At 44.0% G+C, this 27,234-nt stretch overlaps 1 protein-coding gene across 2 annotated transcripts; it reads left to right on the top strand.

Annotated features, from left to right (window-relative positions):
* Window positions 1–10,670: 10,670 nt before the first annotated feature.
* On the top strand, window positions 10,671–27,098 carry LOC133815951 (uncharacterized). 2 transcript variants are annotated; one of them, XM_062248704.1, is made up of 6 exons: window positions 10,671–10,989; window positions 11,073–11,163; window positions 11,295–11,392; window positions 26,469–26,564; window positions 26,656–26,750; window positions 26,993–27,098. In XM_062248704.1, exons 1-6 carry the CDS (start codon window positions 10,897–10,899, stop codon window positions 27,000–27,002), a joined length of 483 nt encoding a protein of 160 aa, XP_062104688.1. In that variant the 5' UTR covers window positions 10,671–10,896; the 3' UTR covers window positions 27,003–27,098. The 2 variants fall into 2 exon arrangements, with proteins under 2 accessions (XP_062104688.1, XP_062104687.1); XM_062248703.1 differs by lacking the exon at window positions 26,993–27,098 and adding an exon at window positions 26,842–26,958.
* The last annotated feature ends 136 nt before the right edge of the window (window positions 27,099–27,234 follow it).

Genomic DNA, 27,234 nt, shown 5'->3' with positions numbered 1-27,234 from the left:
CGGGGCAAACCTTATATATTTTCACACTAAACCCAGATAAATTTCCATAAGCAGGAAAGTAATTAGTTGTCCATAATAAGACCGCTCTAAGATTAAATTCTTCCTGCCTATACACATCATAAACCTTAACCCCTTCATCCCACAAAGTTTTCAAGTCATCTATAAGAGGAGCTAGATAGACGTCAATGTCATTACCAGGTTGTTTAGGTCCTGATATCAACAAGGTCAAAAGCGTAAACTTTCTCTTCATACACAACCATGGGGGTAGATTGTAAATAACAAGCATAACAGGCCAACAACTATACTTACTGCTAAGAGATGCATGTGGATTAAACCCGTCAGTCGAAAGACCTAGACGAATATTACGAGATTCATTTCCAAAAGAAGGCTACTTCAAATCAACTCTTTTCCAAGCTAGGGTGTCAGATGGATGTCTTAATTTACCATCCTTTATTCTTTCATTAGCATGCCACGACAAAATTTTAGCAAGTTCGGCATTTCTAAACAATTGGATGAACCGAGGAATTGGCGGAAGGTACCACAAAAATTTGGCAGGTACTCCTTCCTTGACATCGTCACCATTTCTTTTCTTTTGCCATCATGACTCACCACAAGTAGGACACGATTTTGCGTCAGCAAAGCTATTTCGATATAATATGCAATCATTAGGATATGCATGAATTTTTTTGTACTGCATGCCTAATGAGCATAACGTCTTCTTTGCCTCATAAAATGAAATTGGAATTTCATTATCTTCGGGCAATAACTCCTTCAAAAAACTAAATAAATCAGTAATGCTTTTATCACTCCAGCCATGTTTAGCTTTTAGATTGTACAACCTAAGAAGCGCAGATAATTTTGTAAATCTTGTACAACCAGGGTAAATTGGTTTCTCAGCATCATTAAGGAGTGTCTCAAACTTATTTGGGTCTACTCCTGATCCAAAATGTGCGTCGCCAATCATTTCATCTAATGGATCCCAGTTCTCCTCTACTATATTTCTCCTCACTCCTTTTTGTTTACTTGGCAGTGTTGGAGAAATAGGAGCTATCTCCCAATGGTAATACCAAATTGTGTAACTCTTGTTGATCCCATTGAAATATAAGTGTTCTTTAATCTTTTTAAGATCCATCTTTTTAACATTTCCACACTTAAGACATGGACAATAAGTAAAATTTGGGTCTTTCACATTTTCCGAACAAAACCTTACGAGCAAATCGACCCCGTTCCTATATTCTGCAGATAACCTATTCGCTGACATCCACTGTTTATCCATATATTCTCCTATGTCTATCAAAAAGAAAAGAAACGTCACTAAATAAACACTTGATAAAGTTGGATGTCTATATAAAACTAATCGTTTATAATCCTAAATAAAATCAGGCATCATTTCTCCTATAATAGTGACCTAACCATCTGCATATGAATAACAAAACAAACAATGCAAACAACATACAATAAGTTTCTTCCTTATAGGATGTCTATATAAAACTAATTATTTATTATCCTAGATAAAATCGGGCAACATTTCCCCTATAATAGTGACCTAACCATCTGGATGTTTATAGAAAAACAAACAATTCAAACATCATACAATAAGTTTCTTCCTTATAGCTCCGCAGAACACAACCAAATTTCTCAGAACCTACCTCACTAAAACACACAAGTTCTCAACCTTCCGTTATCACTGTAGCACACAATTTTAATCTCAGAACCTACTTCACTATGGATGAATATTTAAGATATTCAAACTCCTCTAATATTTGCTTAATAATATTAAAAGTAGAAGTAAGAGAATATATATTTACCTCTTGCAATTAATAATCCAAAAGCTAGCAAAATTACTTCACGTAGTAATCGAATTCGCTATTAAATCCACAAACCAATATAATTAAATTAATAAATAATAAATAAAATATCACTAAATATCTAGCAATATATAACTTATTATTGTGATTTTAGACACTTAATTACCTCAAATGTGTGATTGATATTGAAATTTTGATGCAAAATACTCTCTAAAATCTCACCACCAAAATCACAACCTACAAAATTAAATTAATTAATATGTTAAACATTACTAAACAAATACCACTAAATATCTAATAATAGTAAATGATTGGTAAACAAATAAAAAAAAACTCCAATGCGCCACTAATTATAACCTAAAAAAATCAATAAAAAATTTCATAATCTAAAAACTTAATAATAAACAAAAACATAAAAATTTTCATATATTTATGTTTTAAAAATGATTTAATAAATTTATTTTAACATAACTATATATATAACAAAATAGTTACAATTTAAAAAAAAGTTTAAATATATATACAAAAATATATCTAAATTTCGAAATAAAAAATGATAAAAATTTAAAAAAAATCATGAACATATATATTCTAATGAAATCTATACAATGTGATAGGTTAAATTAAAAAAAAAACTAAAAAAATCATAAATCTATAGAAAACTTCCATGAAAAAACTAAAAAATCCTACAATGTATATAAAAAAATGCACAAAAATGTAAAACTAACACAAAATCATGTATATTACTCATCCTAATGCTAAACCTATGATTTTTTTTTCAAAAAAATTAACTAAAAATCAAGAAAATTAAAAAAAAAAAACTTACCTTAAAACCCTAAAAACGTAGCTTGCTCTCTGGTTCACTCTCTCTGGTTTGCTCTCTGGTTCGCGTATGTGAGGAAGAAGGGAAGAAAACAAGTAAATATATCACGGAGACATCCAATGTCTCCCACTGGGAGACGTGGGACATGTGGCATGTCTCCCAGTGGGAGACGTTGGATGTACCCCTAGCCACTTCTTCAGCCTATTTCCAACGTCTTCCACCATTTTTAATGTCTTCCAATTGTAGCCATTAATAAAAACTTTCAATGTCTTACACCATTAGACATTTAATACCCATGATAAGTTTTATTGTCTTACACCAATGGTGTAAGACATTGTAGGGAGTCATTGTATATCAAATTTGTTGTAGTGAAAGAACGTTGTGGAAGATCTTGGTGTGACTACCTGGGAGCAGCTTGGATAGGAAGATCGTTTATTTTACAAAAAGATAGCAAGGACACTTGATAGGCATCAAGATGTATGTTCTTTATTGTTTTCTTGTTTATGATTAATGTATGTATGTTAATGGATTCGAATATTTAAAAGTAGTTTAAATATGTTACAAAAATATTTGTTGTACACTTGGCCAACTCATCACTATTATGCTGCGTATTAGGAAACTCATTCCTAACAATTGGGTAGTAATATTTTGCTGTAAATGGTTCAACGCTGATGTAAGCAAGGGTCGAATGGTCATTGAGAATAACATCACTAGTATCATGGTTAATTTTGAATGGTATAAGAATGAGCAGTTTATTTTCGCCACTCAGGCAAAACAAGTTTTCTACTTGGACGTTCCTTCAAGAAACAAAAATTAGAGGATAGTAGAAGAAGTTAAACATTGAAAGATCTAGGATCATCCAAGTATCGATGATGATAACGAGATTGATGTGGTGCATGATAGTACTTCATCAAATTTTTTACTCACTGTCGAATTATGAGAGTTGGAGGTTATGACTTTCAATTGACCTAGTCATACCAGCATAATTGGCAAAACGCCTTAATCAGTTCCAGATGTGGATGATGATTTCATCAATGATGATGAAGAAGATGAAATTAGTGAAGATGATGTAGAAATTACAAATGATGATGTAGGAATCAACGTTGATGAGGAATAATACTTTCTTCTGAATATTCTTATTGTAACTTTAATGTGGATGTTTTCATTTCAATACTTTTCAATCTATATATGACTTTAATTTGGATGTATACATTTCAATAGTTTCCAATGCATGCTTGTAAGAACATTAATGTGGATGTTTACATTTAAATAGTTTCCAATCAGTATTAATGACTTTAATGTGGATGTTTACATTTTTATTATTTTATGAATGATTTTAATGTAAAAATTATATAAACTATAAAGATATGTTTGTTGCTATTGCTCGTTCTCATGCCGGTGATGGGCCGGGTGATTATCCTCCAAATCATTTATGGGTACCTACTTCTTGTGTGAGAGGTAATATAATATAATTAGTCTATGTTTTATCAATAGATGAGAAATTACTATTATTTTATTCATTTTATTGCGGACTTAAATTATTCAGGGCCTCCCCCGAGAAGAAGAGGTCAGTCTCGATCCAAAAATTTAGAGGAGCTTTGTAACGCCCCAACTCCAGGGACCGTTACGGTGCACATTGCAAACAGTGCTAAACTCGCTAATCGAGTCATCTGGCCATAAACGTGTAACTAAGTATGATTAGCGATTTAGGGATTAAATTTTTTGGTTAAGATATAACATTTCATTAGAACGTTTACTGTATACATTGGGATCCCAAAAATATAATTTAAAGGTTTATTATAACAAAATATTTGCAACCAGCCGATCTAAGCGGCAAAACAAGGTTTAGCCCTAGTTCCTTTCCTTCAAACCTCGGCCGTGGCGGTCGAGCAGCTGCATATGTACACATCGTCACCTAAGCTCTCCAACTCAAGGATGGTCCAACTTTCTTTTGCCTTTACCTGCACCACACAGCACCCGAGAGCCGAAGCCCAGCAAGAAAACTCATATGCTCATGAACAGTCATATCATGTTATCAAATCATATCTGGCATGCCTAGCAAACATAGCTTTATTCAAGCATGCAAATGAATTCAAACAATGCTGGGGTATCCAGGATAAGAAATCCTGCCCTTCTGATTGGATGACTATCAAGTCAATCTTAATCAGATGAGTGTTTCGACACTTGAGGTTCTGGTAAACCATACTGAGTGACCAACAAGCAAGTCACTACGGGGCTCAGCACCCAAAGCCATGCATATGATGATCAAAATGATCATACAAAGCTTATAGCTCTGAATAGATGAGTGAATATCACTTTGAGGTTTTGTTAACCATACTGAGTGACTGACAAGCAAGTCACTACGGGGCTCAGTGCCCATAGCCATGTAACGAACCCGTTACCTGGGCTTTCCGACAATGGCTCTAATCAAATGAGTGACTGATGGGTAGTCACTAGCTTTAACAGATGAGTGACTGATGGGTAAGTCACACAAGCGCTTTTAATTTTCATCGAACTTGAGGTCGGTCTGGAATTAATGCTCTTGTTGAGTCATCTAATGTAGAATGTAGATTAGATCTAATCTTTTGTCGGCCCTGCGTTCATGACGCTTATGCCGTTACTGGCTCCCAGGTCGGTAACACACGACCAATGCCAAATCTGAGTGATCAGAGCCATGCACAAGTAAGCAATGCTACCAAACATATATCATATGTCTAATATCCAAATACAGGGCATTCAGCACGCTTACTTAACAATTACTAGCACAATTAAGATCATGCATACACACAGAGGCTTAAGCTCTGAACAATCTCATATTCAATATTCATGGCATGCCCTAATCACATGTTTCTCGTGCACCACATGCATCATATTTAAACATCCAACATGCATCAAGAATAACCATGCATGTCACACATGAGGTGCAGTTTTCTTACCTCGGGTTCGAGCAAGAATTAGTAAAAGAACGACCCTTGAGAACAATCAATCCTTTGGTCCTTTAGCAGTCACCTAGTCATAACCAAATATGGAATCCCATCAATAAAATAAATCATAAAAAGGTTTATAATCTAAAACCTCACTCCCGGGATCAATCCCGCACTCTCGGGAATCTTAATATACTCAAACGGGGCAAAGGAACCAAACCCCGAGCCTTAAAGGTCATTCCGAGCCCTAAAATAGGCTTGCTAGAAAATGGACCAGCGCTGCAGCCCTATTAAATGGCGCTGAGGCGCTATTTCCAAGTCAGAGAGGCCTAGCTCTTTGCCCTGCCTAGCGCTGCTGCGCCCTAAATGGCGTTGCTGCACCAATTACAGACCAGAAACTTTATGGTTCTTCCTCCTTGCGATTTATCTTGAAACCAACCCTCCAAACAATCCCAAACATCACCCAAACATCCAATTCAACCCCTAAACTTCATCTACATCACACCCTCATCAAAACCCAATCAACTTTACACAAAAACATCCCTTAATTCCCAACCATCCACATCAAAACTATAAGCTGAAAACTACCAAGAAAAACAGAGTATTGCTTATATTCAAGGATGAAATCTTACCTCAAGTTGGTTTTGGGTCCTCTTCAATGGATGAATTAAGATTATAGACTCCAAACTTTGATCTCCTAGCTTGTTTCTTCAAGTTAGCTTCAAAAATTCCAAAGGAAGAAATAGGAGAAATGGTGTACGGGTGAGGGAGAAAGATGAGGATGATGATGCTCTGTTTTGGTCTGAAGGTTTCTACAATCTTGAGTTTATATAAATCTTAGGGGTGAAAAGACCATTTTGCCCCTAGGTTAAATAAAGGCTTCTAAAGACTCCTAAGGGTAAAATCATCATTTCTCGCCTATCTCGTTAATTATAATTAACATCCTCCAATTCCCATTATTCTCAGTATTCCCAAATGCTAATAATTCATATCCCGTTACCCTTTAATTCCTGGCAACGTTCTAATCACCAAATTTCCCCGAGACTCACTCCGAGCCTCGAACTTAAACCCGTTATGACTAGACCGAAAACTTGCATTCCATGATCGTCTCATGCCGAATGGCTTGAACCAATCCACATATCATGTGGTATTATTTATAATTCACCCTCATGCATGAAAATACACAATCACGCCCTCAACGGGCCAAATTACCAAAATGCCCTTATAATTAAAATTGAACCCATATGCATGTATTTGCCATCATATAATAATATAATTCACATAAACATGCATATAATCATTAACTATCATAATGATTCAATTATGGCCCTCCCGGCCTCCTAATCAAGGTCCTAAACCTTATTAGGAAATTTAGGGCAGTACAAGCTTGTCCAAGAAAATAAAGGCTCGTTGACTCTAGAATTTGATCTGAAGGGGGGAACCTACAAAGAAGTTGGTGATCGTGGGTCATTTTTTACAAGGCTTATTGGTAACCTTATTGGTCACCATGTGCTGTTATATTATGACTCGTGGCAAGGTGTTCCAGAGGAGCACAAGACAGGATTAATGGAAAAAATTGAGGTAATTTATAAAGATATTCACATGAAATATTTTTTATAATTTCAAAATTCTAACAATTTTTTTGAAGGACTATTTCATTCTCCCCAGACATCTCACTGAGTGGTGATTGATAGAGACCGGTATTGAGCGAGAGTTTCAGGATCGCTACAAAGATAGGAAAGGTCAAAACAAAAAAACATTTCGATGAACATGACAGATATGATGATATCGAGACAGCCAGGAAGAACCCACCAAAGGACATGGGCAATGACAGTTGGCATAAGTGTGTTGACCTTTTCACCCATGTACAGTACATGGCACACTCAAAGGCAAATGCTGCCAACAGAGCAAAACAGAAGTATCGAAGTCTCCATGGATCGATCTCTTATGCTTCTGCTCGATTTAAGAAGGTAAATAATAATATGTATACAGTATTAAGTATTCACTACACCAAACACCCATTACCATAACACATCATTATAATACTATTTAAAAAGAGTTATTGTATATTAGGAAAGTTTCAGGCGGCAAGGGAAAATAAAATAGCGCCAAATTCACTAAGTTTTTTCTACAGTAGACTCCCGTGTACCCATTTCCCGTATACCCATTTCCCTCATTTTCTTCTCTCTTTCTCTTCCTGGTATAGTCTCCCATGTCTCATTTTCTTCTCTATTTCTCTTCCTGGTATGCCCATTTCCCGTGTCTCATTTCCCATTTCCCGTGTCTCTTTTCCTGGACCTATCTCTCTCGGTCTCTCACTCCCCTTCACGAGAAAAATCATGAGAAGGGCTACACCACATTCGAAGGCGATATAGGAGGCACGATCTTCCCTGGAGGCTTTGGCCAAATCAAACTCGTGAGGTCGGTGAACTAGGTAAAAAGTGCAGGTCAGCGCTGTGGAGATAGAAAGGCTGATGGATGGATCCTTCCACTGTCTTTGAACATTGAAATCAGGTAATGTTCTCGTCACCATCACCAAATTCTTTTCCCTTGCTCTCTCTCTAGCTCCCTTTCTTCTCTCTCTTCTTCATTATGATTTGATATAGGTAGAACTAACATTTCTATGTTGATTTGATATAGCCTAGGCTTTGGGTTAACCAATTTCACCTCTGATTTGTTGAAATGTTGTGAAAAAATGACTCAAAATTCCAATTTTAGTTCTTGGGTTTCTGAGTTCTTGAAGAACATCGAAGATTCCTTGAGAAGCTTTATAAATTTGATGAAATCCCCTTTTTGATCTATTTGTCATATGGCTCGAGTAGGACTCAGTGTTTTACTACTGAGCAGAAAATTCCTTTTTGTCGCCAATTTGTGAAATGAGATTGACTGGTTCAGGCATTCGCATAAATAAGTTCTTTCGTTTTACAACTTGTTTATATTGGGAGTTTTTTCTAATTGTTAGTTTTTTTAAAATTCCAGGTGTATTTTTGGAGTCTTCCTAGCTGTGCTGGAAATCAGGTAAATTTGGTGCCCTTATAAATCATGTAACTACTTTATCTTGTACTGATATTGAAACATTGGGCAGCTGAGAAATGTAAATCGCAAACTTGAATCCGATCTTCATAGCAGTAAGAAGCGGTTTGCAGAACTTGCTGAGCAGTGTGAATCGTTAAAGAAGGGGCGAGAGGCATCTGTGAGCATCCTTAAAGACCCTATATGTCTTACCAGGGTTTGAACTAGTTTATAGAAATGAACTCTTAGGTTATTATTTGTCTGACATGTTAGCATTTTCTAGGATGAAAGAGAGGAGGCTTTAAATGAGTTGAAATCCATTCAGCAAAAGCATACTGAGCTGAAGGTTGTTAAATGATTTGGCATTCCTTAATGCAGCCAAGGATTCTAACTTTGCTTTGAGTTTCTAATTGCATTTTGTTATTATTTTTAGGAAGAAATGGAACAATATGCGGACAATGATCCAGCCGCCTTTGAAGCAATGAGTTAAGACTTTCTTCTTAGGCCTAAACTCTAGATACTGTTAATTGAGATTAACTGCTTGATACTAGATAGATTCTTTGTTATGCATACTAATTGTGGTTATTACACCGGTAGGAAGTGCAATTGAAGTTGCTCATTCAGTAGCTAACAGATGGACAGGTATTTAATTCATGCATTGTTTCTTTTTAGCAAATTTTAAGCCCAGTTTTTCCCACTAAGAATAAGTTGATGACCCTGTATAACCATATTTATTCTCTTTTCTTCTTAAAGCTTCTTCTTTTGTAGTTACTTTATTTTCGTAGGCCAAAGAGTTCATTGGATTTGATTTGATTTGATTATGTCAGTGCAAGGTTGGAGTTGGTGTACATTGACATTATGATTTATTTTGGATTAGTGTTTTTGATTTAGAACTAGCAAGCAACTTGATGACCCTCTATCACCATCTTTACTCTTTTTTCATCTTAAAGATTCTTCTTTTGAATTATGTAATTGAAACCTTTTGATTTTCCATGATGATGTTTAGAAGCTCAGATAACAGAACCTGTCTTGTTTAGAGATGCATTAAATCTATTCCCTTTAGTTGATGGGCAGTTATACCATGAAAACTTTGTTTAGCTTAAATGCATTAAATTAGAAAGGTTCTTTGGCTCAAATTTCTTCCTGGTCAACAATGATATATACTAAATTGACAGACACCTTAATTGAAGAAAGTTGTTTTTTCTTTTCTTAACTAAGTAATATGGATAGATATGATGATATGATATATGCTGGTTATGTACTTTCTATTTATGTAGATGAAAATAATAAGACTTGTAAAACCTTCTTTGTGTTCTTTAAGAGTTGTGTTACAATAATATGTTTGTCCTCTTTTCTTTCCTCATACGTGTGCATGTGTTTCAGTTGGATCTTTGCCAGAAAATGGCCGAACATCTTGCAAGGAACACAGTTAAATATATTATGTGGCTATAATAATGGCTGGAAATGCTCTATTGATGGCTTTTTATTCAATAATGCTTTGGTGGAGAACACAATGGCAAAGCTCAAGTACGTATTTCATTGAAATTTATTTATATTTCTCTATGTGACAACCTTACTATTTCAACATCATTAATAAAGGCTAAGATTTTTTTTTAAAAAAAAAGTATCTAACCATTAGTTTATTGTATATTTGTTATCTCCTGGACGCTAGAGGGCTAGTTAGATTCAAAAGAAATCAGTTGGTAGTTTTAGCTTTCTAGCTAATAGGACTATTTTCACATTTTTTTTTCTTTCCTTTTTGTCATTTTATGCACTGTCTGGAAATTCGAGGTTATGATTTTTCAACAGATAATAAAACATGCTACAAGCTTAGGTTGACAAAAGATGAAACCAGTTACTCCGAAGTAGGCTAAATATTATATTATTCTGCTCTAATTCTTGAAATGACATTTTTGAATTCATTTAGACTCCAGTTCCTTCTATTCTTGTTCCTTTTCAGTCTTGTATGGTTTAGTAGACGGGCTTAAAGGAGCTTATCCTTAATTAGACCCGTTCAGAAACTTATTTTTTAAAAAAAAGACCCTTTCAGAAACTTCAATTGTTTTTCAAATGGCAAGTCTTAAGTGTAAGAGGAATAGAAGAGAGGGTGGGGAGTCTGTAGTGCATTTAGAATTATTTCATTGGGTAAATTTTTGTTTAGATTGGATTTAAGGTTGAGCACAGCTGTACTGTAGCTGTGTATTCTCTTTCTTGATTAATACAAATATCTTCTTATTAGTGAAAATAAAAAGAAGGTTAATTATGGATTCTTAGCTCACTAGTTGCCCCTACTATTGGGGCTGCTATTTTGTATTACAGATATTCAAGAATGACTGCTGAACTGTTGCCAACAGTTATAACATCCATACAAAAAAGGATTGAAGTCGGTTTCCCTTTCAGAAATGACCAGACAGGTCTACTGGTATGGTTCCCTCTCTGATTATAACAATTACATAATTTTATTCACTTCATTGCACGCCTCAGTGATACTTTTATTTTCAACAGACTGCTTCTTTTAGTTGTTTGACAGCAACTTTCACTATCTCACCATCCTCAACGCAAGTTAAAGAAGTGCTTCTTAAAGAGATGAATGAAGGTGAGTATTATTTCATGCCATGAGGATGGTCAAGTGTTGATATTTCATATTGTCAGAAGTATGCTCAAGAGTTTTACACAAAACTCCTTGTTTCAATTAATATTATAAATTCATTATTGGCTTTCTTACAGGTTTTATTGAGGCTGAAAAGAAGCCAAGAGTTCTTCTTACTTTGTTTCATTACTTGGAAAAAGTAAACAATCACACAGTATGCTTAGAGGCTCTCCAGGTAACCTATTAGTTAGTTTGGAAATACCATGCTTTATGGTTGTTATCCAGATTTCCGGATAGCGCTTAGATTGATGACCTCGGGGAAGCAGAGTTATCGATGTATTTCACGGAGGGTGACCAGAGCTCGCGGATGGACAGAAAGGCTTCGCCTCTCCTGTCTAGTATCCGGATTACTCTTCCAAACAAGCACAACACGGAAGCTCGTCAACTCTCCCGGACTCCCGAAGGATACCCCTCGGGGAGGCCCCTTCCAGGAGAGGCTCTTCGAGTGGTCTCCGCGGAAACAGTTCCGTGCCCCGCACAGAACAAAACCGAACGGTCGAGTCCGGGAGGAGGCATATTTGGAATGATATCCGTCTGACACAGGATCCCGCCTGACACGCCCATCAGGTCAAAGCCGCACACATCCCAGCACGCCTAAGGGTACCTTTTCGCCTACTGTTCCGCTGACAACTTGGAAAAGACGGCTGACTTTGTGTGTTCCCCATACTTTCACGTAAATATACCCACATAGAGTCTGGTAGCCATGCTACTACAGTAATTGTATCCCCTATTTATGGCTGGTGTAATTAAGACTCATGTACGTAGAGAAAAACCCTAATTCGAAACCCTAGCTATAAAGACTCCTTCCTTTTACAAGAAGGGGGGGATGAGATAGCAAAAAACTCTACAGAAATCTCTCTAGCTTCATCTTCTTCAAGAGAACCCGAGAGAAACATTGTGAGTGTGTGAAGTTCTTATGCATCAGCCATCTTACTGTAATCTTTTCCAAGTATAATAACATCGACTCGTGGACTAGGGCTTGTTAACGCCTGAACCACGTAAAAACACTGTTTGTTTAGTTACATTCCAGTATTTCTACAGTTCTTATCTTTTTATTATTCTGTTAGTTATTCGTTTCCGAAAAACTCGGTAAACATTTTGGTGCTTTCACTGAGAGCTGTAGGAAGTTGTTAGTCAGCTCTTTTTCTGTGTACGTTTTTTGTATTCACTTCGTACTAAAGAGATGGTGACTACGCGAAAATCCGCTGTCGACAAAAATGCTACGGTCAACCCCGATACCGTGATGGAAGATGTGGTGCAGAGCGAACCCTTAGACTACCGAGGTGAAGACCCGACATCCCGCCAGGATCAGGTCAGTACCGAAGATACAACATACTTAGAAGACGAAGAAGAGTATGTCCAAGACGGTTATTACAAGGACGGCTGCTACTATGAGAAGGACCCAGAACTGGTCCAAGTAGCCGAAGAACTGGTGGCCACTAAGGCCAAGCTTGCTGAGCAGGAGCGCGTCTCCGAAAGAATGCAACGCATGATGGAACGCCTCCAAAGTAAGTTCGGAGATCTAGGCGACTCGGACGAGGATACCTCTGTTCGAGGTGGTGCTGATGCCCCCATGCCGGATCCAGCCGCTGCTGGACCATCCAAAGCCGCCCCTAACAAGGGCAAAGAAAAAGTTGGAGAGCCTGTGCGCGCTGACGCCCCTGCACCTCCTAAAGGCGTGAATCACCAGGCCGACTGCCCCCCCCGCGCGCAGAAGGTCTCTGGCGCTCCTAAGCCCAGACGCCCTTCAGCCCCAAGGGGGCACTCTGTGCCTGAAGGGCCCGGTGCTAAGGCACCCAGGCCTAGGGGAAGGAACAACCGCCCCAGTGATTCCGTCAATCAGGACGGTCGGGCTGCGAACTCGCACTCCGAAGATAGCTGGTCCACGGTGGACCTAAGAAGAAGGTTGGAGGCCAAGTATGAGAAGGCCAAAGGGGAAAAAGCCCGGCCTCGCGGAGATGACCTCCGAAATCATATTAATGACAAGCTCCGGGGACGTGACCTCCCGGAAAGTGATACGAAGAGGCTCGAGGAACAGATTGCTGCCTTGACCAAGCTGGTCCGGAAGCAAAGTGGGGCCCTGTCAGATTCTGAGGAGGAAGACCCGGAACCATGTATTAGGAGGATCGCGGAAACGTCCCTCCCAGATAACTTCAAAATGCCTCACATAGAATTATATGATGGGAGGACAGACCCGCGTACCCACCTAGCTAAATACAATAAAATGATGCAAGTGGCGCGCGTCAGTGAGGACGCCAAATGCATGTGCTTCTCACTCACCCTTACCAAGTCTGCGGAGGACTGGTGGAAAAGATTAGCTCCCGGATCAATCCACAGTTGGAAGGAGCTACAGTCCGCATTTAGGAGGCAGTTTATTGCTGCCCGCGACCACGACATGGAGGTTGGTTCCTTAACCAACATCAAACAGCAACCCACTGAGAACCTCAAAGCTTTCATTCAGAGAATGATGGAAGCTGCTGCAAAAACCAAGGTCAGCGATGACATGAAGCTGATCGTCCTTCAATTGGGCCTTACTGTCGGCTCCCTGCTATGGGGGGAAATGCAAAGGAGACGGGCAGAAACCCTGTCCGAATTCATGTCAAAAGCTCAGGGAATCATCAACCTTGAGGATGCCTACCAGCAAGCCTTTGGAGTTCCCCCGGCTCCAACCCCTTCCGTGACTGCGCCGAGCTTCGCTTCGCAAGCTCCCGCACCAGTCCTCACGCTTCCAGGAGCCCGATTCACTCCGAGTGTGTATGGGCCTTCCGCGTCTGCTCAGACGCCGGGTCAAACCCATTTCTCTGGGTATGGAGCGGTACAAACCGGATGTAGTATCGCTCCTAGCATGCCGCAGCCGCAAGCGGAAGCCCCGGAACGAAGTTTGAGCCAATCGCGGAGCAAACGAAGCGGAAAAAACTCCAACCGGGGAGACCATTCAAAGAAACCCCGAAAGGATTATGAGCCCAAGTTCACGGAATATACCAGTTTGATAGACTCGCGAGAGAATGTCTATCGGGCGACCTGTAATATGGTCAACTACAGGAAGCCCCCGAAAGTGTCTCACGGAGGAAGGCGTCCGCGAGACTCCAATAAGAGGTGTGAGTTCCACGGAGACGTGGGGCACACCACGAATGAGTGCCTTCAGCTGAAGGATGAGATCGAGTCCCTGGCAAGAGCGGGACACCTCGGTCAGTGGGTGAGAATACCCATAATCTATCCCGGACAAGGGGTAGTTCACGGAGCTGCATATTCACCGGGACAGAGGGGGGCCGCTAGCGCTCCTGGAGCCGGTCACCCCCAAGCTCCCGGGTCTCAGTTCCCAGCACTTCCTCCTCCACCTGCTCCGGCGCCCATTTCCTTGTTGGCTCCAGGGCCAGGCAACCCATATCCGCCCGGCCTTGCTCCGCCACCCGTTGACGGACACGTCGCCACCATTTCCGGAGGACCACACCTTGCCGGAAGCACCCGCAATTCCCAGAAGAGGTACTTGAGGGAGTTAGAGCACGCCGAGGAGATGTGCGCCTTGGTCCAATCACCTGCTCAACATCCCCGAATGATGGATCTTCCCATCACCTTCACGGAGGACGATGCTCGACATGTGCACTTCCCCCACAACGATCCCCTCGTGGTGGAAGCCCAAATTGCCAATAAGAAGGTCTCACGGATCTTGGTCGACAACGGAAGCTCCGTAAACATCCTCTTCAAAGCGGCCTTCCATGCGATTGGATTAACCGAGACAGACCTGACCCCATGCCCCATCCAGCTTCAAGGGTTCAATGGGGATGCACTCATGCCATTAGGCAAAATTCAACTTCCAGTCACCCTCAGGGGAGAAAGCGACGCTTGTGCCTTCAAGCACAGCACATTCGTGGTGGTCGACTGCCCCACGGCGTATAATGCCATCTTAGGCCGACCGGTCCTGATCGATTGTGGGGCCATAACCTCGATACGTCACTTATGCTTGAAGTTTCCCTGCGACGATGGGCGTATTGGCACCCTCCGAGGAGACCAGAGAAGTGCATGGAGCTGTTATAACGTCTCCGTCCGAGCCGTCTACACGGTCCGAGAGACGTTTGCTGCCATTCCTTTGGCGGAAGTGTTGCCAGAAACTAGGGATGCTCAGGAGGCATACTTTGACGAACTCGACCCAAGAGTGGGAATCGAGAAAGCAATAGAGCCGATGGAGGAAGTCGAAGAGGTGATCCTCAATCCGGGAGAACCCACCAAGGTCATTCAGGTGGGGAAAAACCTGCCGTCGGCCGTTCGAGATAAGATCGTGGCCACTGTGAAGGATAATCAGGATATCCTGGCATGGTGCCACGCTGATATGACGGGGATTAATCCCAATGTTGCGTGCCACGCACTCAACATAGACCCAGCTGCAACTCCAATTCGCCAAAAGAGGAGGCCGCTGGACCCAGTGAGAGCCGAAGCCGTCAAAGCTGAAGTGGACAAATTGATGTCCATAGGCTTTCTCCAGGAGTCGCACTATCCCGTGTGGTTGGCCAATCCAGTTCTGGTCCCGAAACCCGATGGGTCCTGGAGAATGTGCATTGACTTCACGGACCTAAACAGGGCCTGCCCGAAAGATTGTTTCCCTCTCCCGCGAATCGATCAGATGGTGGACGCTACTTCCGGGTACGAACTCTTATCCTTCATGGATGCATACTCCGGATACAACCAGATCAAGATGCATGTCGCGGACCAGGAACACACCAGCTTCCTCACGGATAAGGGTGTCTACTGTTACGTGGTCATGCCTTTCGGTTTGAAGAATGCTGGGGCGACTTACCAGCGTCTGGTAAACAGAATGTTCAAGGACCAACTGGGGAGGAACATGGAGGTGTACGTGGACGACATGTTGGTAAAGTCCAAGACCTCCGGGGACCACAGTAACGACCTTGAGGAAGCTTTCGCCGTGATCCGAAAGTACGGGATGAAACTAAATCCAAAGAAATGTACTTTCGGGGTCTCGTCTGGGAAGTTCCTCGGTTTTATTGTCAGCTCCCGCGGCGTGGAAGCCAACCCTGAAAAAATAAAGGCGTTCATAGATATGCCTTCCCCCCGGAAGCATAAGGATGTCCAGAGCGTTATCGGAAGGATAGCTGCTCTCAGTCGCTTCGTATCCAAGGCCACCGACAAGTGTATCCCCTTCTTCAATGTTCTGCGAGGGAACAAGAAGTTCGAGTGGACCCCCGAATGCGAAGCGGCCTTCCAACACCTCAAAGAACATTTAACCCGAGCCCCCATTCTGTCCAAGCCGGTCGAAGGAGAGGCGTTGTTCTTATACCTAGCTGTGACTGAGCACGCAGTAAGTGCCGCTCTCGTCTGGGAAGATGGCCGTATCCAGCTCCCTGTGTATTACGTAAGCAAGAGGTTATTGGGCGCCGAGTCCAGATATTCGATGATCGAGAAACTCTCCCTCTGCTTGCTGATCGCTTCACAGAAGCTGAGGCCATATTTCCAGGCGCACACCATCAAAGTACTCACCAACCACCCTCTCCGACAAGTCCTGCAGAAGCCCGAGTCTTCTGGCAGATTGCTTAAGTGGGCCATGGAACTAAGCCAGTTCGACGTCCACTACCAACCGCGTGTTTCCATAAAAGGTCAAGCTCTCGCGGACTTTATTGTGGAGTGCTCGGGAATGAATGACCTCCCAGAAGATCCTGTCCCGGAACTTCCCACCTGGAAGGTCTACGTAGACGGAGCCTCAAATGAAAAAGGAGCTGGAGCGGGGGTTATCCTAATATCTCCCCAAGGACATCAGCTCCAGAGCGCCATCCGTTTCGCATTCCCAGCATCCAACAACGAGGCAGAACACGAAGCCATGTTAGCTGGGTTACGACTGGCCAGAGAAGTCGGAGCCCAAAAAATCGAAGTGTACAGCGACTCCCTACTTGTGGTAAACCAAATATCCGGGGAATACCAGACGAAAGGCGAAAGGATGGCTGCCTACGTGTCTCTCTCCCGCGACCTACTGCAGCATTTCAAAGGCCACAAAATCCGCCAGGTCCCCCGGGACCAGAACTCACTTGCGGACACGCTGGCCAAGCTTGCAACGGACCCGGAGATTGAACAGTATGGCTTAGTCCCCATCGGGCACTTAGAAGCCCCCAGTACTGAGACGCGAAGGATAAACGCCATCATCGACCATTCCCACTCCTGGATAGGACCCATCCTCAGATTTCTCACCACCGGAGAACTCCCCACCGATAAAGCTGACGCAAGGAAGCTCCAATATCAAGCTCCCCGATACGTGGTTATGGATGGAAAGCTTTACCGCAGGGGGTTGTCCATACCCTTCCTTAGGTGTGTTGCCGGAACCGAAGTCAGCACCATCATCCATGAGATTCACGGAGGCTTCTGTGGCGATCATACCTCCGGGCTGAGCCTCTCCAAAAAAATCCTTCGACAAGGATACTTCTGGCCCACCATGAAGAAGGATTGTGTGGATTATGTCAGGAAGTGTGAGCAGTGCCAGAGGTACGCCAAGGTTCCGCGAGCGCCGCCTACGGAAATTACCCTAATGACCAGCCCCTGGCCGTTCGCCGTTTGGGGCATTGACCTAGTAGGTTCCCTCCCCACTGGAAAGGGTGGAGTGAAGTACGCCATAGTCGCGGTAGACTACTTCACCAAATGGGCTGAAGCTGAACCTATGAACACGGTCACATCTAAAAAAGCACTGGATTTTGTCATCAGGAATATAGTGTGTCGTTTTGGGCTTCCACGGAAAATTGTGTCCGACAACGGAAAGCAGTTTGACAGTGAACACTTCACGAACTTCTGTGCTTCGCATGGAATTATCAAAAGCTTTTCCGCAGTCGCCAGACCCCAGGCTAATGGACAAGTGGAAGCTGTAAACAAAATATTAAAGACCACGTTGAAGAAAAAACTCCAAGCCTGCAAGGCTCACTGGCCGGAAGAACTTCCGCGAGTACTTTGGGCCTATCGCACAACAGAGAGAACTTCGACGGGGCACACGCCTTATTCCATGACCTTCGGTTGCGAGGCCGTCATCCCAGTAGAAGCTATGATCCCCTCTCACAGGCAAGACACCTACGATCCTACCCGGAACCATGCCCTCCTCCAGGAGTCCTTAGACATGATCGAAGAGCTCCGGGAGCAGTCGCAGGTCCAACTAAAAATGTACCAAGGCAAGATAGCCCGACACTTTAACACGAGAGTCCAGAGCCGTGCATTCGAAGTTGGGGACCTTGTCCTACGGAGAGTATTTCCTGCTACGCAGGATCCGGGAGTAGGAGTCCTCGGACCCAACTGGTAAGGCCCCTACGAAGTCCAAGAAAAAGTGGGCCATGGGACGTATCACTTAAAGAGACTCGACGGATCTAAAGTCCCGCGCGCCTGGAACGCGGAACACCTCCGCCGTTACTACCAGTAAGCCCCGGACCATCCAGTCGGAAGTCCTTGGTGAAAATAGCAAAAGTGAAAAATGTGGAAATAATCCTCCCTGTTGTAAAACTAGCACCTAGCAGGCTATTTTAATGAAACACAGAGGGATTCACTCCGCTTTTACGGCACTTTTTATCCCTATGTTCAAAGCTGCGTTTTAACAAGCGACCACGCGGTCCGGAGACGTCCGGACCCCACGCTCGCTTGGGGGGTATACATGGCTAAGGCTTAGCCATACGCCCCTTGAACAAAACGTACACAGAACACCACTTATGTGCTAGCATTGTGTTTGAAGTCTTTAAATTGTTTTGCTCTAATTGTTAAGCTTAGGTTTATTTGTTGCCATGAACATGCTTGCATTACGTGTCATATGTGCATTACGTTGCCATGAACATGCTTGCATTACGTGTCATATGTGCATTATGTGCTTAAGTGAAAATTGCCACAGAAATGCCTGCCATTATGTATCATGAGAATTATCTCTTGTGTAGCCCAGCGATGGACGGGACTGGGGGTTGAGGCACGTTCATAGAGCTACGCCAAAACACCCCCAGCTCCTTGACAAGTCCTTTGCAGAATTCTCCGCGAGCTCTGTAGAGCTTTGCTTCGCAAGCTCCAGCTCCGGGTCCCGCAAGGCGAAAGTTGGCAAGATCCGCGAGCGCTGAAGAGCTTTGCTTCGCAAGCTCCAGCTCCGGGTCCCGCAAGACAAAAGATGGCAAGATCCGCGAGCGCTGAAGAGCTTTGCTTCGCAAGCTCCAGCTCCGGGTCCCGCAAGACAAAAGATGGCAAGATTCGCGAGGGCTGAAAAGCTTTGCTTCGCATGCTCCAGCTCCGGATCCCGCAAGGCAAAAGATAGCAAGATCCGCGAGCGCTCTAAAGCTTTGCTTCGCGCGGATCTAGCCTCGCAGGGCTCCATGCCAGGTCCCTGAAGCCAGCCACCATGAGGTTCGCAACAACAGTTAGTTTTGCTTCGCAAAGATCTAACCTTAAGTCTAGCGACGCTCACCAAAAGCACTCCCGTTCCAAACAATGGAACGACTCACCTTAGCAATCCCAGCGAACAGTATAACTACAAGTCCCGGGATTGGCTATTTGCCTCAGGAAAGATAAAGTACGGTGAAAGGAGCCTGGCCGTTGGAACCAGAAAACCTTCGTAACCTAGAAACTACGTGGGGAAAGACATCATCCGTGAAAGCTTCAACTGGGAAGTGCATAAGTTTTGGCCGTTGGAACCAAAACCCCATACGCCCCCACAACAGTTTCTACCGTATAAATGTCTACCCTAAGCGCAAAGATAAATAAAGAACTCGGCAGAAAAAGAAAGGAGAATGCTATGATTATGGAAAAATTGTCCGCAATGAAAAACTCAAAATGAAAAACAATTAAGGATAAAACCCCTTCAAGCATTGGGGGTAACTACAGCGTCCACGACCGCAGCTTCGGGGGCATCTGTTTCAGCTGAGGCTGGCGGAGTCGGCTCATTGGAAGGAGGGATTTGGTCATGAGAAGGTTCAGAGGTCCCCGCCTCTCCGGGATCTCCCGCCTCAGGAGCTTCAGCACGTTCGTCAATGTTATAAGTTTGGACGTACGCCTCTGGGCCCTGATCCCACACGAGTAGCTTCTCCCTCATGGCTTCGGCATCATCTCCCAGATAGCCTAACACCTCCGGGTTCACTTTCCAGAGTTGATGCATGAGAACCACATGCGATATATTAATAGTCCTGTTCAGTATCACCTCAGCATCCTCCTTCTCCTTCAACCGCTCCGCCTCGGAGGTTGCCAGCTGTGCTTCCGCGGCAGTTAGTTGGGCCCTCAATTTTTCCATTTCGGCCTTGGAGGCATCCCGCTCCCCCTTAAGAGAATCAATCGCCTTGCGCTGCTCCCTATTTTGGTTCAGCACGGATTGCTTCTCGGTCACATGCCCCCTGGCAGTGAATTGCAAAGCCCCGATCTCTTTATCCTTCTCGGCGAGCCCCAACTGAAGCATAGACACGAGATCCCTGCTCCTCTTATGGAGTTGCTCCTCGTCGTGCAGCTTACTCTGAAGAGTGGAATATTCCTCTTGCCGCTTAAGGAGGAGATCGTTCTTTGATTGCAAGCGGGCTTCCAGGGTATCTTTCTCCACCTTGGCTTGGGACAGCTCTTCCCGGAGCTTGGAGTTTTCGGTCTTAATCCCATCCGACCGCTGTCTAAACTCATTCTCTGCCTTGGCCCGGTACTCTTGATATTTGGCAAGATATTTCTTCTCCGCCTCTTCTTCAGCCATGCGCCGGGCCTGATCAATCTTCTCCGAAACCCCCAAGGCCTGTTGGGTCAGTTTCTGTTTCTCCGCTTCCAAGGCCTGGCGAGCCAGTTGGCTCTCCTCCAGCTGAACCAGAGCTGCACCAACCTCCCGGAACGAGCGTTCCGCGATCATAGAGGCCTGCAAGGAAAGACAACAGAATGAGCTAAAGCAGGACCAAAAGACAGGTGGTCCCAAAAAAAAAAAATAACAACTGACGGCTTACCCCGGACAGTTGCTGCTTCACAGCGTGTGTCAGCAACAGCGGATCCTTGCTGCTGCTGATGGCCCATTTCTCAGAATTGAGCTCGCATAAGCTCAGGGCCATGTCCTCCATCATCTCAGCTCCGAACGGCGCCAATGCACGTCCGAGCCTAGGCACCAGCCTCTTCTCCAAGGCTGGACCATCCAGAACCGCTCCGGCCGGGTGAGGAGATCTCACCCCCTCGGCCAGCTCAGCCCTCTTCACGGCAGACAAGTTATCTGCCCTTCCCTGAGTAACGGCCTTCTCCGCCTCTAGCCGCCTCTTCAAAAAACTATCGGCCCGTCTTACACCCTCCAGGAGGGCAGCGGGAAAACTGGTCGGCTTCCGCGGAAAGTGGAACTTCAGGCCAGGCAGGGGAAGATTGGTTGTCTGAGAAGACGGAGACCCCGGAAGGGTGGACCCCCTTTGGGCTGGAGGAGGAGGCAGCCGGGGTATTAAGGCCCCGGTCTGTTGCTTTTGCTGCTGCGGTAGCAGAAGTAATTGCCCTTGTTGCTGCTGCTGGTTTGGATGTTGCTGTTGCTGCTGCTGCGGCGTTGGTGATTGTCTCTCTTGTTCCTGTTGCTGCTGTTGTTGTAGTGGTGATTGCTGTCGTTGCTGTTGTTGTTGCCTTCGACCGGGAGAAGAGTGTCTAAGGCGTTTGTTCTTAGCACCTTCAGCATCTTCTCCGGGACGCTTGCTCACCCCAGTTGTCCTCACGGGGAACACAAGCCCTTCCCCGTCGCTACTGCTACTCGAGACCATCATAGTCTCGGAAGGCCCTTCGGCAGGGGACTTCTCTACCCTCGGAGACGCTTGCGCCTCGCCACTTGTCTTCTTGGGGGAGGCAGCCTTACCTCCCCTACCAACCTTGGTCTTCCTTCCTTTCCCCGTGGGCGGGTCTTGGCTGGTGGCAGCCTTCTTAATAAGCAAAGTAACCCTCCCCAACATCTTGGCTTCGGGATACCCTGCAAGAAACGTACAAAGCAAGGTTAATGAACCAACAAGAAATGAGAAAGAAGATAAGCGGAAGACAAGACAATCAGCAACATAAAAGCACAAGCAAGCCCGCCAGCAGGGAACAAGAAACAAGAAAAAGAAAAGTTTGAAAGGGACGACCATGCACGAGAAATGTGGATGGCCTTCCCCGAGCAAAACAAAACATCGCTTCCTGCTCCAGGAAGCTCCCGTACTCCTTGAAGTCCGGGAAGAACATGCTGAGAGAAGAAGGGTCAACCATGATGACACCTTCTGGCAGACTACCATCACTCAGACGCCAGAGGAGCTCATCTACCCTATCACAGTACCTGTCGAAAGGTATCCTACGCGGATCTAGCCTAAGGAAACGAGGATCAAACCCCATCTGAGAGGTTTGGGTAACTTCAGACAGGCTGGGGGTGTGGATCAATCGAAAACTAGTCTTACCTCTCCCGGAGGAACTAGCCCCCGGAGCCCCTTCATTAGGGTAAGCCGCGGCGTGGCGAGCCTCGATCTCCTCTCCCTCCGGCTGGGGGTCGGGGAACCTCTCCGCCCAACTAGGAGATAGAGTATTTTCGTCCCGAGCGGCTTGGGTGATCACCTTAGACAGCTCCAGGGCAATCTGCTCCCGGATGTCAGCCGACACCTGAGTCTGCCCCCTACCACTTACTGGCTCGATATTTTGGAAGGAGGCGAGTAACCCATACTCCCTCAACGATTCGGAGGTCACAAGTCCCTCCACTCTCAACTCTTCCTCAGAAAAACCTTCGTAGAACTTGGACCTCCTTATCATCTCCGCGCAGCGAGGTGTCCGCGGAACGACTTCTGCAAAAATCAAATACAAGCGTTAGAGATCCTCCCAAAAGGCAAATCAAACACAAAGAAACAAAGTTGAAAAGGAAAAGAGGAAACACTTACCAGGGATTTTGAAGTCCAAAGATAGAGCTGGCACCCTCTTCAGCGGGAAGCCAGTCGTCAGGAACCAGTATTCCCGGAGGTCTGGGACCCTCGCGGTATGACAAGTGGGGCACATCACATCCGGGTGCCTTTCTAGCCTGTAAAACCCCACCTTGTCTGAGTGACCCCTCATAGGCTGAGACTTCAACCCATAAAAGTACAGCACCTCCTCCGGGGTAGGAGCTTCCAGTCTCCGGGACTTGCAAAAGATGAACCACCCCGCTAAGAGCTTGTAGCTGGGAGGAATTAACTGGAAGGGGGCAATCCCCGCCTTCACACAGAAATTGGCGAAGTAACTCCTTAGGGGCAAGTGCGCTCCGCACACTATGTGTGCCCAGCTCCAGGCACCAAAGCCCTCGTGGCTCTGGCTAGCTGACTCGCCCAGCACCGACAGACGGTGCCACATCAGACCTGGGATGTTCTTCAGGCCTGCCTCAGAGGAATACAGCTCCAGTATGCCATAATTCCTGAAAAGGTTCGGTTTTTGGTCCATCTCCCAGATGGAACTATTGGAGGTTGGTGGGCTAGCCGCGACCGCTTTCGCCTTTCCTTTCCCCTTTCCACCAGCGATAGGAGAGCCCTTCTCTTGGGCAGATTCAGCCTCCCCCGCAGCAAGGAGTTGTTCCTTCGAGATGTTCGTCACTGGACAAAAGAAAAGAAAGAAGAAAACACTCTAAGCAGTCAGCACCCTTGTCATACCCTAGTGGTATCAAAGGCGTCGGGGAGACCCTCCCCGAAAACTGCTTGGAGAGGCTCCCACCGAGCTTGCCGAGGGATTGGCACCATGCCACCCGAAGGACAGCAAGGAACCAGACTCAGACCCCGAGCCTAAGCCCACCAAAAGAAGTGTTTTTCCAGAGAAAGACACCCTAAAGGCATTCATGCTTATGCCCTAAAAACAGCAAAACAAGGGACGACTTTCCAAACGCAAATCGCCAAAACACGCAGAAAAGGCTACTTATCGACTCACAATCAATCACATGCCTACCAAAGCCCTATTCACACATGCACATAAGCAATAATGGCAGAAACCTCTACTCTAACAACTACCAACAACCTAAGGTTTGGGAGGAAAGAGCAAAGTAGAAATACTTACTGATATTCGGGTAGGTGGAGGTTGAAGGAGTAACTGGATCACTGCACAGCACGATCGCGAGAAGTAAAAGCTGCAAAGATGAACGGCGATTCAAACCAGGAACTTCGGGGAATAAACCCACTGCCAAATCAAAAAGATAAGTTTCCAGATACTTACCAAAGGAAATGGCAAGTTCGGAGGAACGTAAGCTGGGAAGCCTGAGAGTTCGAAGGTTTGGAAATCTGAAAATCCTAAAGATGGAGAATCTGAAAGCGTAAAGAGGAAGAAAGGTCCTTTCCCTCGTTTTTATAGCAGGGAAGAAGCCGTTTCGAATTCCTCGAGTGGACGGTCCCGATCTTCCCATTCCATGTGCGTCGGATCCAACGGCTGGAGAGGAAGCGACGATCCTATTTATGACTCCTCGGATGGGAATAAAGTATTTATTTCCCATCATTACACCACCTCGGGCCCTGAGTACCATTAAAAACCGTCAAATAGTCAGATGACTGACGCACGCATCCTCAACCAGTCGCCTCACGCACACGTCTTGATCGCAGAACCATTCCCAGAATGACACGTGATCCTTGCCGCACTTGAGTACTTGATCTCAAACAGAAGAAATTCCTTTTTCTCTTTCATACTAATACTCAGGCGGGAAAAAGGAACCCTTCCGGGAACACAGAAGGTGCCCCCTCGCCTAGTCTAAGAAACCGATTGTACAAGCTCCCGGATCTCTCAAAGCTCCGCGACCTTGGGGGGTAAATGTTATCCAGATTTCCGGATAGCGCTTAGATTGATGACCTCGGGGAAGCAGAGTTATCGATGTATTTCACGGAGGGTGACCAGAGCTCGCGGATGGACAGAAAGGCTTCGCCTCTCCTGTCTAGTATCCGGATTACTCTTCCAAACAAGCACAACACGGAAGCTCGTCAACTCTCCCGGACTCCCGAAGGATACCCCTCGGGGAGGCCCCTTCCAGGAGAGGCTCTTCGAGTGGTCTCCGCGGAAACAGTTCCGTGCCCCGCACAGAACAAAACCGAACGGTCGAGTCCGGGAGGAGGCATATTTGGAATGATATCCGTCTGACACAGGATCCCGCCTGACACGCCCATCAGGTCAAAGCCGCACACATCCCAGCACGCCTAAGGGTACCTTTTCGCCTACTGTTCCGCTGACAACTTGGAAAAGACGGCTGACTTTGTGTGTTCCCCATACTTTCACGTAAATATACCCACATAGAGTCTGGTAGCCATGCTACTACAGTAATTGTATCCCCTATTTATGGCTGGTGTAATTAAGACTCATGTACGTAGAGAAAAACCCTAATTCGAAACCCTAGCTATAAAGACTCCTTCCTTTTACAAGAAGGGGGGGGATGAGATAGCAAAAAACTCTACAAAAATCTCTCTAGCTTCATCTTCTTCAAGAGAACCCGAGAGAAACATTGTGAGTGTGTGAAGTTCTTATGCACCAGCCATCTTACTGTAATCTTTTCCAAGTATAATAACATCGACTCGTGGACTAGGGCTTGTTAACGCCTGAACCACGTAAAAACACTGTTTGTTTAGTTACATTCCAGTATTTCTACAGTTCTTATCTTTTTATTATTCTGTTAGTTATTCGTTTTCGAAAAACTCGGTAAACAATGGTTGTCCGAAATTATTCTCTTGTCAAGAATCTAGGCATTGCTTGAAGTACTCTGTATTTGGAATCTTGGATTTACTATTTGTATGCCTGTGTGGATGTATCAAGTTTTCAATGGTGGAATTAGCTATTTTTTTGCTATAGATATTATATAATTTTGAATACATTTTCCTGTTAGAATTGTAGTTATTTATCTCGTGTGAAGTGAGGGCATGAGTGTGTATTAGGGTATGTGTTTTCGTTAGTTAGCTGTAATTGAGAAAGTGGCTATCTGTCATTGTAATTGGATCTAGTTATACAGTTTATGAAAGATAAAATAGAAGCGAATTATAGAAGATCTGAGTAGTATCTGCTCAAGAATTTTCCATTGATTCTGCGACATGCTTCTGCAATGGTTGATTAACATTGACCTGATATCATTAAGTATAAAGTAACTAAGAAAAGACAATTCATTATCATTCTTTTTTCTTTCTCTGCAAAGTGTTAATCTGTTTAACAACCCTTGTAATATTAATTATCAAGAATTGACAGAAGTTTAGGTTTATTAATTTAGGTAGGATTTTTAAAGATTGATTATAAGCCCCCTGAAGTTTCAGTTTATTAATTTAGCTTGGACTTTTAAGTGTCTGTAGTTACTTCTGAACCACCTCTATGTGTTCTGCAAGGTGAGAGCTGCATCAGTAACATGTTTTGCGGGCATAACTTCCTCTGTATTCTTCTCTCTTGCGAAGGAGAAACATGATTTCATTCTTTCTGCTGCGGTAAGCATTGATTATGTGTTTTTGACTTGTTTCTCTTGGAAATTAATTATTTGCAGACAAGTTTATGCATTATAACTAAGAGACTTTGCAGATTAATGCAGCCAAACAAGACGAGGTGCCTTCAGTTAGATCAGCTTCTTGTCGAGCCATTGGTGTCATTTCATGTTTTCCTGAAGTTTTCCAGAGGTGATTTAAATTTTTTTTTCATGCTTTCATGTTTCTTTGAGCTCAGAATATAGACAGAAGAATTACTAGAAACTTAAATGGTATAGTGCAGAGATCCTGAACAAATTGATTCACGCAGTGGAGATTAATACCCGCGACCCCTCAATATCGCTATTTCTCTTTTACTTTCAGTTTTTATAATAACCCTGCTCTCCAATTTGTTCATAAGGGAGTAATATTTTCATGTACGTTTGTTGTTTCAGGTGCGAATAACTACTTCTTGGGCTTTGGCAAACATATGTGATTCTATCCGGCACTGTATTGATACTCTTGCTTTGGAAGGCTCCACATGTGGGTTATATGTTACAGAAGCTATTTATTATTTTCAACTACTTTATTTGAAAAGTTATTGATGTATTATACTTTTCCTTAGACTATACTACAGTCTCTGAATTAGTGGCATTACTATCTGATTATACTGAAATGACAGCACATAACACCAAAA

The sequence above is a fragment of the Humulus lupulus genome, chromosome 2 (genome assembly GCF_963169125.1).
Source record: "Humulus lupulus chromosome 2, drHumLupu1.1, whole genome shotgun sequence".
Taxonomy (NCBI): Eukaryota; Viridiplantae; Streptophyta; class Magnoliopsida; order Rosales; family Cannabaceae; genus Humulus; species Humulus lupulus.
The sequence above is the reverse complement of the archived record's forward strand: the minus strand, read 5'-3'. Positions and strand labels throughout refer to the sequence as shown.